Here is a 13,700-nt window from a genome sequence, read left to right on the forward strand (position 1 = left end):
GATATATGTGGGAATTTTCATGCTTAGTGGACACTTTTTTGTCTACATTAATGTCACCTTTGGTTATTAACCTGTACACTTTGATTATTAATGCACACTTTCTTCAATTTAGATATTAAGATGTCCATTTTTTGGTAATGTTTATTTATTTTTGAGAGAGGGAGAGAGAGACAGAGAAACAGAGACAGAGCGTGAGCTGGGGAGGGGCAGAGAGAGAGGGAGACACAGAATCGGAAGCAGGCTCCAGGCTCCGAGCTGTCCGCACAGAGCCCGATGCGGGCTCGAACTCGGGAGCAGTATCATGACCTGAGCCGAAGTCAGCTGCTTAACGGACTGAGCCACTCAGGTGCCCCAAGATGTCCTTTCTAGTAATTCGATTAGGCCATGTCTGTAGCTCACAGATTAAATGAGATATTCTGTAAAATTTCTAACTATTTAAAACAATGTGTCCTTTTTTTAGCCCTATAATGAATATAAAATGGAGCCTGACTGCCTGAGTCTTGGAAAATGTGCATTTTGAAAGAATCACTTAAGAAAGGAATCCTCCCCAGTAGTACATCAGTTTAAGGTACGTGAGCTGCACATCAGGACTTTGTCACTTCTGGAAATATGTATAATGCCTTTTGAGGGCCTTACCACATTTTAAGGGAAAAAATATTAAAAAATATAATTTTTACAAGAGAATAAAACAGAAATGTTTCTACATAGCTGACTCATTTGCAAACATTTCACACAACTGTTAGTCTGTTTCACTTAAAACTAAGACAAAAGCCCCAAACCTGACACAGCTATTTGGGGAAAAGAATATGCCAGTGCACCGCCCCCTGGGAGGGGGAGTCCCGATGCCTTTTTGCTGGTTTGTTTTATTTCCATCAGCTCGTTTTCTGCACGTCTTGACCATGTTTCCAAAGTGAGGAAGGGTCAGCTCCCTTGAATTCAGATCTTGTCGCCAAAGAAGTAAAAAAAAACGGGACACAGACAGCGTTTGCCCTGACTTGAGTAAAACCGGACAGAGAAGAGATCTCACTGGAGGTTGGCAGCATTTTGCTTGTGCTTAAATGTGGTTCCTCTAAACTGTGGTCAGAGCTCAAGCTAAGCAACCCCTGTGGAGGGGAGGGATTTGGGGGTCTACAGCTGGAATCGGTCACCCTTTAGTTCGGAGGCAATGACGTAAGGAAAAGACGAAACTTCCCGAGCGTCTCCCCGGGTGGAGACCCCCACGTGGGGAAATGCTGACGAAGTCCGAGCGTCTCGGGGTTCCCAGGCGGGCCCAGCCGCCGACACTCCACCTGTGCTGTCAGCTTGCCGAGTGGATTCAGATCCACCGCGAAGCACTTGTCAGCAGGTGACTGCTCGGGCCCCTAAAGAACGCCCGTGGGGTCTCTGGGCAAGCCCTGTGTGGGACCGCTCAGTGACCATCTCCGTGGGACGCACGCTACGTGAGGTCTCTCTGAGTGGGTCTGTGTGACAGGTCTTTCTGCGGGTGTCTGGGTGTGGGTCTCTATCAGAGGTCTCTCTGTGGGGTCTCTCGTCAGAGATCTCTGTGGGGGTCTCACAGTGCGGGGCGTCCCTTTCCCGCCTAACTGCACCACCGGCAGGAGGAGGGCACAGGGGCCTTGGTCCTTCCTGTCTCCTGCGCTCCCTCGGCATCCTGCCTGTGGCCCTTCTCTGGAGGGGCCTGTGGGGTCTGCGTCCACCTCTCGGTGCCGCCGAGAAGACCCGGGAGCAGCCAGACTCAGGGACCCTGAGCTGTCAGCACAGAGTTCCCGAGGACCTGGGTGCTCTCTGTCCTGGTCTCCCCTCCCCCCGACCCCCCAGGTCCTGGCCGCACTGTCACTGCTGGCCCCCCACTGCTTCCCCGGAGAGAAGCTGTGCCCGAGCAGGCCTGTGCCCGCTGCCCCTGCACCGGGTTCCAGGCCCACCTGCGGGGTCCTGACCCGCGTGGGGGCAGGGCCACCCCTGCTGCGGTCTTCAGGGTCCCTCCTGGGGTGGGACTCCGCACCACGCCAGTGAGTACCCCCACCCTGACCCCCACCCACCTCGGGGCCCGTCCTTGGGCCATTCGTTAAGTCCCAGTCCGCCCCGGGGCCCCCAGACTGCTCAGAAGGGCACCTGCCCGGCCGGGCCTCCTGTGCCAGCCTGGCAGTCTGCGGAGGGGCCCCGGCGGCCTCCCCGGGCTCCGCGGCCACGGGGGGGCGGGGGGGGGACCTTGGGGGTGAACCGCAGGAAAGGCTCCTCTCCTCGGGGCCTGCAGGTGGCAGTGGGCACCGCGGGCTCCTGGGTCACCGCACCCCGGGGCAGGGCGCGCCGGTCCCTCGCGGCCTCTGCGCCCCCCACCCGCTCGCTCCCCGGGCCGGGAGCACGTCCTCGTCCCGCGCTGGTCCAGAGTGTGAGAAAGCAGGGGGGTGACGCTGAGCCAAGGGCGGCTCCCGGCCGATCTGCACCCCAGCCCCATCAGGGGTCCCGGGGCAGGCGACGGGTCGGGGGTGGGGGTGGGGGCAGGGTTCCTCCCACCGCTGCCGTCAGGGCCAACCTGGCCTCCAAACTCGGCCCCCGGCTCTGACGCCTGAGGCTGTCTTCCAGGCGCCTCAGAGCCGAGGGGTTTCTGCCCCTTCAGACCCTCCCCTACAGCCGCCCAAGGTCAAGGTAGAGAGAGAGAGAGAGAGAGAGAAAGAGAGAGAGAGAGAGAGAGAAAGAGAGAGCAGGACGGGATGGGCGGAGCCAGATCAGGGGTGGGGTCTTCTGGGTTGTGTTCCTCTTTCCTTTGTTATGGAAACCGAAGGTGTGTGAGGGAGGGGGTCTGGAGTATACCACGTGGCCACCCTCCTCCCAGGGCTCCATTCCTTCTGGGAGCCAAAGCAGGCACTGGGGGAGAGCATGCCTGGATCCTCGCCTTCCTCCCCCCACCGCCCCGCAGGGCACAGACAGAGGCCAGCTCCTCTCCTGAGATATAACAAACATATATTTTGGAAAACAATAAAAACTGTGGCGGGAAGAAGCCATTAGCCCATAGAGGATGTGCTAACCTGAGAAAAATACATTTTTCTCTGTACTGTATGCATCCTTTCTTGGAGAAAAGGTGTCCTCCCAAGAAAGGCATGAGAAGCACACACGGAATGACCAGAGGAGACGTAGTTTTGAAGGAGGCAGTGCCTGGGGCAGTGGGGGCGGTGAGGGCGGCCCGAGGCTCTGGTCAGCATCCGCCCGTGGAGGCAGGGTCCGTCTGGGGACCCAAGCCTCCTGGGTACGAAGGCCCACCTGCCTTCTCTGCCTCTACACCACCGGTTCTCGTTAGGACAGCCGGGGCCGTCGGGGGTGGCCTGCAGGTGGCAGGCGGTGTCTCTCATCACTCTCCTCTGCTCTTGGTAGGAGAGGACCCTGTGGTAGCAGACACGGGTACCTGCCGGCGCCTGGGGTTCCCTTTGGCGCCAGTTGACCTCCGAGGCTCTAAGTCCTTGGCGAGGCACCAGATTCTCCTCTAGGATGCGACCCACGGCCGTCATGAGCACCTGAGCCCCGGCAGACTTGCTGTCCTCAACCGATGTGCCCGAGACGGGGCCCTGCCTCTGGGCGGTGGCTGCTGCAGGCTGGCCCCTGCGCCCGGGATCTTCCGGTCCTTTGCCTTTACTGGGAAAAATCCACTGCAGGAGGTGCCTCACGCTTTTTCTCAAGTGGCCTTCTGGAGCAGCGTCCTCCTTCTTGGGCAGGAGCTGAGCGAACCTGCTTCTTGGGGTCTCTGCCGAGTCCTCGTCCTGGGCAGGGTGGCTCATCACACTGGCCTGGAAGGACTTCAGCTCTGCCAGCCATTTCTCACGCCCTCCTGGGCTGAGCCTCCTGTAGGCCTCTCTCCCGTCAGCGTGGACGGACGCCTTGCTCCGGGGGCTACGGAGGCCCCACCGTCTCAGTGGGTCTGGCTGCCCCCGGCTGTTCTGTGCATGCGAGACGAAGTGAGAGGACGTCCAGGAAGTTGACGTGTCTGTACCGGACTCACTCTGGCAGCCGGACGGAGATCTGTGAGAGGCCAAGACGTCCGCCGCAAGGAACACATCAGAGTGACAGTCTTGAAGAAGGTCATCGGTGGCACAGTCTTGCAGGAGCACGCCAGTTTCAAAGTCTTGCAGGAGCACACCGCGGCCAGGGCCCTGAGGCTCCTCTGGCTCGACCGACCCCTGGAGCTCGAACCCTTCAAGCTGTGCCTCAACCTCTTCCTGGGCTCGAGCCACCGACGCTGGAGGTGTGGAGGGGCCTTGACTGCTCCCGGATGACCCTGATCTTCTCACGTCTGGTTTGACGCTTTGACTGTTGGCCAGCACACCGGGTTCCAAGGTGTCTCCCCAGTCAGGGGCCTCCTCGCCCTCCCCCAGCTCCTTGGCCCGTTGGGCGCTCGAGGACCGGGATTCGAAGCTGAGCTCAAGTACCGACACGCGGCCGCAGGGGTCCCGCGAGGTCCGACCCCCGCTCCCTCTCCTTGGCTCATCTGTGGCCCTTGCTGGACTTGCCTCCAGGCTGCTGTTCTGAGGATCCCCCGCGCCAGTCTTGCTGTGCCAGATTCTGCCCACGAAGCTGCATGCGGGCGTCTGAGGACGTAGCCCGGCCTCCCGTCCAGCCACAGGGGCCCCCGAGGGCCGAGGGCCGTCACCGGGTGGAGACTCACCCAGGGCCCGCTGGATTTCCTCACGTGCAGGTTGGGGGTCAAGGGGGGGACTCCCCAAAGTGAGAACGGGCTCTTCTGTTATGACCTTCTCTCCTTGATGGGGCTCAGGAGGTTTCTCCAAGAACTTGGCTTCCGCCCCGGCCTTAGGTAGACAGGTGGCCGAGCAGGGAGTGGACGGTGGTGGAAAGATTGAGCTCTTTTGCAGCTTAAAGAAATTTAGAGGCTTGAGGACCTTGAGGGGCAGGCCCCATCTGTGCCTCACCCGAAACCTTATGATATGTGCTTCCAGCATCTGCTGAGTGTATGGACTGAGCGTGGAGAAATTGTGGGGGGTGTTCACGCAGGGCTCCGGGTGCTTGGAAAATGCGGGATTTCCAGTTTCCCTGTGAGCGCTTGGCTTTCCAGGAGGGTCCGGGACATGGCTGGCAGCAAGCCTGGAATCATGAACACTCACAGGGATCTGGCCCTCTGTGATCTGCCCCAGTTTCCTGCCCAAATGGGCTCTCAGGAGCCGTTCTGGATGATTCTGGCCTGGGCCGCCCGTCTTCATCAAGTCTGTGTGTGATCCCTCAGAGTTTACTGCTGAAACCTTCGATGAAGAGCCGATCAAGCTCCCGTGTAGATCTCTCCGGCCCCTCCCCACACTAGGCCCTGCATCCTTGCCCAGGTTTTCTCCTGGCGTGGTCCGCGCTGGGCCCCTCGACCCGGTCTCCTGGGCAGCCTGGAGGCTTCCGCTCTGTGCCTGTGGCACCTTCGGGGGCTCGCCCTGAGGCTGGGCCAGCTCCACGGATGGTTGGATCTTGTGGGGCCCGCCACCTTGCTGCTTCGTGGACCTCTTTCCAAGATGTGGTTCCAGAAGGTTCTGGGGCTCGGGGCTGGTCAAGTCCCCGGAGGGGAAGGGGAGGACGGAGACTGGCCCGTGGGCCTGGGAGGCCAGGCTGTCCTGGGGGAAGTCGGGAAGGACCTGGCTGAAGACTTCCTGAGATCGTTTCACCACAGAGGGTAGAGTCCTGTTCCTTTCTAGTTGCTTCTTCAAAAAGTGACACTCCAGGTTTTGAATTGCATTTGGGATGAATGATGGCATGTTATTCTGGACGGGAGGGTCCGATGCCTCACCGGCCATGTGAGGTGGGAGAGAAGGTGGCCCCGCTGGGACAGAGGGTGCAAGGTGGGCCTGGGCCTCGACCTGAGCCGGAGGCGGGGGCTGGGACTGGGACAAACTTGGGGTCAAGGCTTGGGGCTCAGCCACAGGGTGAGAGAAGGGCTGCTCCAGTGACAGACGAGAAGCTACGCCAGCCTGAATTTGGGATGGTAAGGCATGAGAGAGTTCATTGAAAACGACAGAGGGTGACTCCAGTGGGGGACCAGTCACGCTGACAGTGGCCACCAGGGACTCACTGTGCAGAATGGGGAGACCCCAGAAGAGCTGGCTGCATTTCAGCCGTAAGTTGTCCCCCGAAATCTTGGGATATGGAGGCTGCTCGGGGCCGAGCAGCTGTTGTGGCTCGCCTTTCATGCTCCGGAAGGATCGATAACCCACGGCGTCCCGTCCGCCCCGCGGTGACGTGAACGTGCTCCCCAAAGAGCTCACGCGGTAGTCTGACTCTTCCTTCTTTTCCTTCTCCTTCCAAAACCTCAGCTCTGTTTTCTTGGTGATGAGGATCTCCAGCAGCTTCTGGACATCAGGACCGATGAAAGAGAGGACACCGGCCTCCGCCTCTCTGTTCCCGGGGCCTCCCCAGAACGAGGCCTCCGGGTGCTGGTGGGAATGAGGCTCTTTCCAGGATTCCAAGCGTGTTGAGGTGGAGGGGCGCCAGGCTTTGGCGGCTGCCTGCCACCAGGACAGGGCCGAAATGGGACAGCTTGAGAGGCCCAGGCCCGAGATAGCTGGGATGGCAGAGGCAACCCAGGGCGTGTGTGGAGACGGGCTCCGTGGGACGGCGTCCAGCAGGAGTGCCATGGAATTGCACTGAGGGAGAGCTAAAGTAGAGTCTGGCCGAGGTGGAGGGCTGGCCTCCGGAGAAGGGAGACGGGGCGGGGAAGGGGAAAGAGCAAGGGGCTGGGGTGAAAAGCCACCCAGGGGAAGGCAAGACTCTGGTGGCCAAGGAGCACTCAGGGAGGAGTTCGAACGAACAGACACCGAGGAGGTCGTTGGGGTTGGTGACAGCGTGGAGGCCAGAGGAGCGGGGGACGCCGTCGGGGCCCTGGCGGGGGCGGCATCTCTCACGGGCTCCCCGCGGGGCTGATGGGCTCCGGCAGGTGCTGCTTTGCCCGCGGCCCCAGGGGCTTCTTGCCCCAAGAGCTGATGAAGGCCTCCCTGGTCAGAGAGCCGCCCCAAGTGGCTGCGGGAGACACGAGGCACGCGCTGCAGCCCGGAGCAGACAGGGCCGGCCGTGGCCATCCCCGCCCTCCGGGCCCCCGCACCCGCTTCCCAGCGCTCCCGCCGTCCCTCCCCCCGGGGCCCTATCCGATCTCCGTCCCCAGGGCTCCCCCCGCCCCCTGCAGCCCTGGGGTCCCACCAGAGGCTCTGAGAGGCCCACCCGGGAGAGAAGGGGCAAGATTCTTTACCTCTGCAGAAGGGAAACCAGGTCCCGAACCCCTTCCAGCTCCTGCAGGCAGTTTCTGTAAGCTGGAGACGGGAGACCCGGTCACAGAGCCGAAGGCGGGGTCCCGGGGGTCTTACGGGAGGCGGGCGCGATGTCCCTTTAGGGGACACCTTTGGGGGATTAGACTCGGGAGCCCCGAACATCGGTGTCCGAGGCCACGTGGTCTCACGGTGACAAGAAGACCCACGGTGGGGGTCGCTTTGTCCTTTACGGAGAGCTTCCGCACTCGTGACCTTGTGGGGGGAGAAAGGGCCGGGCGGCCTCCCCGAGGAACCTGAGCAAAGTTCCACAACTTGGCCACAGCTGGAGCTGGAGGTCCCAGGCCCCTGCCGGGCGACACCCGTGTCCGGCCCCTCGGGCTGGTTCTGGCCCAGAATCTGGGAGGCCTGGGGGTTCCGCCCTCCGTCCCGGGAGCCTCCCGGGGCTCTGTTTCCTGAGGGACGGACGCGGGTGTCCCGGAGACGGCGGGGCTGGACGCTCGAAGCAGGAGGGACACTCGCCAGGGGCGCAGGGCTCAGCGGCGGCCCCTTACCTTTCAGGAGCTCGCTTTTCTTGCCTCTGGTGCTCCTTCGCCGTGGCGCCACCTGCTGCAGAGACGAGAGAACACGGGGTTGGGGGGACGGGACCCCCAGTCTGTCTCGCCTCTCTGGCTGCAGGTGCTCTGTGTTCATGAACAGCGCGACTTCCTACATTCAACTCATGGGGCGGGGGGGGGGGGGGGGCTTTCTTTCCTGTTCGTCATTTGCAAAGTGGACAAAACTGTTCTCCGTTTTTCTACTTTGAAGAATGGACGCGCAGATTTTCGATGCGAGAAATCTCTCCGTCCCTGTTCCTCTGCTCGAGAAACGTTCCCAGACCTGCGGGTGTGTCTCAGCGCCTTGAGGAAGCACCTCGCTTCCCGAGACCCGAGCCCCAATGCCGCCCCTGCTCGGGGCCTCCCGGGCTCGGCGACGCCCTCGATTGACCCCAACCGAGGCCAGCTCTCCTGAGACACCTGCCCCGGGAAGGTGGCTGCCGGCCCGGTGCCCAGCAGCCTGTCCTCCCCCGGAGGTGGAGCTCTGGGCCAACAGTCCTCCGGTCACTGTGTTGGGGCCGCGGCCCTGGAGCCCTCTGCCACACCCGGCCTCCTGGCCCGAGACCTCCCGGGAGAAGCCCTCCTGCCCCTCTAACCCCTGCCTGGTCTGGCCTGGCCTGGCCTGGGAGGATGGTGCTCTCTTCTTCCCCGAGAACACCCGTTCTGCTCTTTCCCAGCTCGGGAGTCTCCCCAGTGACTCAGAAAAGTGGAAACGATAATAGAAAAAGAAGACGGAATCCTCCTCTCTGCTGGGTCCGGGCCAAGGTTCCTTACCTTTCTGCTGCTTCTGCGTTTCCTTCGTGGTGCTGAGGGTGTTGGATCAGTCTGGAAGCCGAAGATCAACAGGAGGAAGAACGACAGTCCACACAGGAAGCAGAAGATGGTCTGGGTTGTCCAGGAGGGGAGGCTGGAGCTCAGCCAACCAGCGCTAATGCTTCTCAGAGCGAAGAGAATATTCTCCATCCCTTACTCGAAGCGTTAGTTCCTGGTCCCACTACTGTCCTCGCGCAACTGAGCGCTGAGCTTGTACTTGGGGACAAGCGCCCCAGGCTCACATCACATCACACCACATCACAGAGCTGTGGCCTGGTCACAAAGGGCCCCGGAGGGCAGGGAGGGGACAGAAGTAGCTGGACCACGGCCCCTCCCCATCATCCAGCCTGCAGCTCCCTCCCCCAACCCTCTGGCACCTCCAGGACCACCCTCCTCCCCGGCTGGAGATCGACCTTTGTTCCCCAGGAACTCTGATAATACCTGCTTGCTTTGAGATCTCTACTTGCGCTCCCTCAGTTTCATAGCTTTTAAAAATCTGGCATTGTCCCTGGAATTTTTGGTTAATTCCCAGGGAGTTTTATTCTTGGGCTGCCCTCTGTCTGCAACTCCCAATTTCCCCACATCGCGTGGTTTTGTCTTGCATCACCCCAGACACGGAACTCAAATTTCGGTTGTACTTCCTCCGCCGTGTGCATTTTGAAAACATTTTAAAATGCTTTATGTCAATGAATAAATAATCTTCAGCTAGAGGGACTCAGAAAATGAAATTAATAATTATTCAAAACCAGGGTGCTTGGGCGGCTCCCTGTGCTGAGGATCTAACTCTTGATTTCTGCCCAGGTCACCATCTCCCCGTCGGTGGGTTCGAGTCCTGCATGGGACTCTGTGCTGACAGTGTGGAACCTGCTTGGGATTCTCCCTCTCCCTCTCTCTCTGCCCCTCCCCCACTCATGTGCTCACACATGGTCTCTCTCAAAATAAATAAACTTAAAAAATAATTATTCAAAATTTATAAAGCTAAATAGAAAACAAATTAAAACAGCGAAATCTTCAAAGTTGTTTTTCATACGTTTCTAGCACTTTTGTTTCTGAAACCAGTAGAGATTAAAGTGCAGAAACACTTTTAGAACATTCTGTATGGATACACACATAGGCACATTCACGTACATTCTTTAAGAAATCTATCATTTTCAAATCTAAGAAGCTGGGTTTTTTTTTTTCTAGTTTAAAAGGTTTCCTTCAATAATTCTTGTAAGTTTGTATATCTGGAAAAATCTTTTGGTCTACATTTTGAAAGGACAGATTTGCTAGATATAGAATTCTGGGTTGACAGATTTTTTTTTCCTTTCAGCTTTTTGACTGTTGTCATCTCAAAACCTTTCCTCCACTGGTTCTTAGTAAAAGTCAGTGGTTAATCTAAGTTTGGTCCTCTGGTGTACAAACAGAAGTTTTTGTCTTGCAATTTCAAAATTTTCTCTTTGTTTTCCCATGACTTGACCGTGACGTATCTAAGAGCAGATCTGCTTGCTTTTATTTTACTACAGGTAAACGTCAAATCTATAGATTCAGATCTTCCATCAGATTTGGTAAGGTTTCAGCCATGATTTTATTTCATATTGTATTTCTACAAGTATTTTCTCTTCTTCCCCTTTTCTCCTTTGTTTCTGAAAACACTCCCTTAAGTAGATTAGATAAGGACTTCAGATGATTCCACATTTCTCCAAGGCCTGCAGCAAAATGCTACCCATGAACCTGAATTTCTTAATATTCAGGTTAGTATCTAGAAAGTGGTTTAGGTTCTGAGAATTCCTTTGATATGGAGTGTTTCTCTGGCATCACCGAAAGCTTCCTGTGTGTGATGTGGCCGTGCACATGTGTTGACTGAGGTGGGGGTGTGAATTAGGGCCATTCCGAACAGTAAGTTCGGAAAACGCTTTATCATGACGGGGCACGGGCTGAAGACAGCGGGCCCTTTGACAGAGCGATTTCACTGCTGGGACTAGAGAAACTCCCCCATTTTGTAATAGCAAAAAATGGGGAACAACCCAGTCCAATCATGTGGAAAATAAGTACTCTGTGGTATGCCGAGTATCAGGCTAAAGTGAACTTAAACAAAATACAGCTTAACATCAGAAGAGCAAATTATGTAGTAAATTATGTAGGAAGAGAAAATGTTGAAATTGCAAGAAAAAAACTTCTCTTTCTAATGAGTAAGAAGTAAAATAAAATAGGGGTGCCTGGGTGGCTCAGTCTGCTGAGCATCTGACTCTCGGTTTCGGCTCAGGTCATGATCTCACGGTTCATGAGTTTGAGCCCCAAGTCGGGCTCTGCACTGACAGCTCAGAGCCTGCTTGGGATTCTGTCTCCCCCTCTCTCTCTGCCCCTCCCCAGCTCATGCTCTCTCTCTCTCTCTCTCTCTCTCTCTGTCTCTCAAAATAAATAAATAAACATTAGAAAATAAAATAAAATAAAAAAGGCTATTTGCAGAAAAATTGTACAGGATGATTCCATTTGTCCCAATTTCAAAGCTATACAAAATAAAACAATATGTTATTTAGCAACACATTTATTTTGGTAAAAATATAAAGAACACACGGAAAGTAATGAATGGGGTTGATGACCGGGGGGAGGGATGTACAGATGTCCCTGGAGATGTGGATGATGCTGCATTTTTTAGGCAGGTTGGGATGTTTATGGGTTCCTTTTTATTACTCCTTACATCTTCTATATAATTTATACAAGGTAACTTGTAACTTTTAAAAGCTAAGACACAACAGTAATGTAAACAACCCTACTGGAAATAAAATTGAACATAGCAAAAAAAAAAAAAAAAAAGGCCAACAGCCTCCTAATGACAGGAGGAGGAAAACAAATTATGAGGACGCTTTGTGCTCTAGAACAGTCTTTGTTCTCAACACCTTAAAGATCCCAACGTGACTCTCAGCTTTCAACGGGCATTTCCTGCTGACTCCCCACTGCCCCATGTATACAACACGCTGTATTCAAGTAAGCTCGCTTCTGACAGTTTCCAAACCAGACCTCACACTTGTGGGCGAGCCTTTATTAAAGCACGGGAGAGGAAGTGCAAACGTATTTGAATTCAGGCCAGCGACTTTTAGGCTAACCAGCCCTGAGCTGGCCATGTGACAGATAGAGAGGTGATTTTCCAAATAAACTACGGGAAAATGTAAAAATTTGAAATAGCTGCCTTTGGAGAAATTTAGATGAGACTTGCATTTTGCTTGTTTAGTTATCAACACGGACCCAAATGTTTATGCGTAACGTGTATCTTTTTACAAGAAAAGCACAACGCTTCTGTGTATTTACACGGGACAGACATTCGCACTGTGCTGTTTTGGAGCGGGAGTGACATCCTGATCGTCACATGCTTCCTAATGACACGGATGCTCCTGGAGATGGGTTCCATCCCTGTTTGCCTCCTCCTGGTGCTTCCCCTGATACGTGATAAGATCTGTGCCGACAGGACACAGGCTGGGCCGTCTTACGCCTTCCGTGATGCATGCCAAGCTTTGACAGATGCTTCCCTTGGGAGTGCTCGCTCACCAGCCCAGGCCGTAACGTGGAGTCTTTAGTGCCTCTGTGCCATCTATCCAAATTCAGGGAGGTAAATTGAGGACCTGCTCCAAACTCCGGGCCACAGAGACGTACACACCCCTGAAATAGACAAGAGCTTCCAAAGGATTCCACGTTTCTCCCAGGCGTGCAGGGAAATGCTGCCCGAGAAGCTCAATTTCCTCATATTCGTGTTAGTCTCTAGGAAGTCGCTTAGGTTCCAGTATAAATATGTTTGTAAATAAAGCCAGTTTGGTGAGATCTGAAGAGTAACAATTTCACTGTCCTTCTCGCCACACAGAGGATGCTTTTGCTGCATATAATCTATATCCTTTTAGCTTGCTATGATTAATTAAGTTGCATCCAATTTGCCCCATTACCCGGGACTTTGCACTGACAGCACAAGCGGCACACACTGGATGATGTGGTAATGTGTTTTCAATCATCAGATTGGCTAAACTAAAAAACGAGGCGGGAGGAGGTGAACAGTAACAGATGCTCTAATATACGCTGGTGAGGTGCAAAAGGTTGTCATCTCCTCCGGAATATTCCAGGAGGAGCTTTTGAATCTTAAAAATAGGCTTGTGTACGTGTTTTCAGAGCAGTGAAAACGTGTGGAGCCCAGAAAAGGAAGCCATCAGCGAGATGAAAAGACAACCTACCACATGGGTCCCCAGAAGGACCATAAAATGACTCTCAGGATCGAAATACACTATGGGACGAAAGGTTCAAAGGTGTGGCTTATTTTGGTCTTTAAGCGACAAGGGAGGGACCGTCCCTCACTATACATGATACCGGGAGACTTTTATGAAAATGGTGCTAATTTGCTTCTTGCATCCGCAGAAGACCTCATGAACCGTGAGATCGTGACCTGGGCTGAAGTCAGATGCTTAACTGACTGAGCCACCCAGGCACCCCTGTTCATCTTCTTTTAAATTACGAATGTTAAGGAGTTTCTGTAGTAGGGTTCTAGGATGTGTGTGTGTGTGTGTGTGTGTGTGTGTGTGTGTGTGTGTGTTTATTGAGAGAGAAAGAGACAGACACAGAAAGAGAGATTTTAAAGAATTAGCTTGTGTAATTGTGAAAGCTGGCAGGTTTGAATGCTGCAGGCTGAAAGCAGACAGACAATGCAGGGCAGACCTGATGTGGCAGCCGGAGTCTGAACCCTCTTTGGAGGCAGAATTCCTTCCTACTTGGGGGACCTCAGTCTTTTCTCTTAAGGTCTTCAACTGATTAGATGAGGCCCACCCACATTACAGAGAGTAATCTGCTTTTCTCAAAGTTTACTAATTTAAGTGAAAAGCACATTAAAAAAAAAACCTTCCCAGCAACATCCAGACAGGTATTCGATCAGCTTATCTGGGCACCCTGGCCTAGGCAAGTTGTCACATATGATTAACCATCACAATTAACCCTCGTCAGTTTAGCACCCATATGTGTCACCTCAAGCCATGCTTCATCTCCAAATAAAGAGAATAACAAGGTCGTACTCTGTCTAACATGATACAATTACCCTCCA

At 54.8% G+C, this 13,700-nt stretch overlaps 1 protein-coding gene and 1 long non-coding RNA gene across 2 annotated transcripts; one reads left to right on the plus strand and one right to left on the minus strand.

Moving 5' to 3' along the window:
• Window positions 1-2,971: 2,971 nt before the first annotated feature.
• LOC122205418 (spermatogenesis-associated protein 31E1-like) lies at window positions 2,972-8,844 on the minus strand. Its single transcript, XM_042913805.1, has 4 exons — window positions 8,609-8,844; window positions 7,793-7,847; window positions 7,223-7,283; window positions 2,972-6,996 (listed from the first exon to the last, which is right to left on the minus strand). The coding sequence occupies exons 1-4, from the start codon at window positions 8,795-8,797 to the stop codon at window positions 3,003-3,005; spliced, it is 4,299 nt and encodes a 1,432-aa protein (XP_042769739.1). The 5' UTR covers window positions 8,798-8,844; the 3' UTR covers window positions 2,972-3,002.
• LOC122205419 lies at window positions 7,775-8,640 on the plus strand. Its single transcript, XR_006196042.1, has 3 exons — window positions 7,775-7,916; window positions 8,046-8,123; window positions 8,512-8,640. It is a non-coding gene; the product is annotated as an uncharacterized LOC122205419 (long non-coding RNA).
• Window positions 8,845-13,700: the final 4,856 nt, after the last annotated feature.

Source organism: Panthera leo, chromosome D4, assembly GCF_018350215.1.
Source record: "Panthera leo isolate Ple1 chromosome D4, P.leo_Ple1_pat1.1, whole genome shotgun sequence".
Lineage (NCBI taxonomy): Eukaryota > Metazoa > Chordata > Mammalia > Carnivora > Felidae > Panthera > Panthera leo.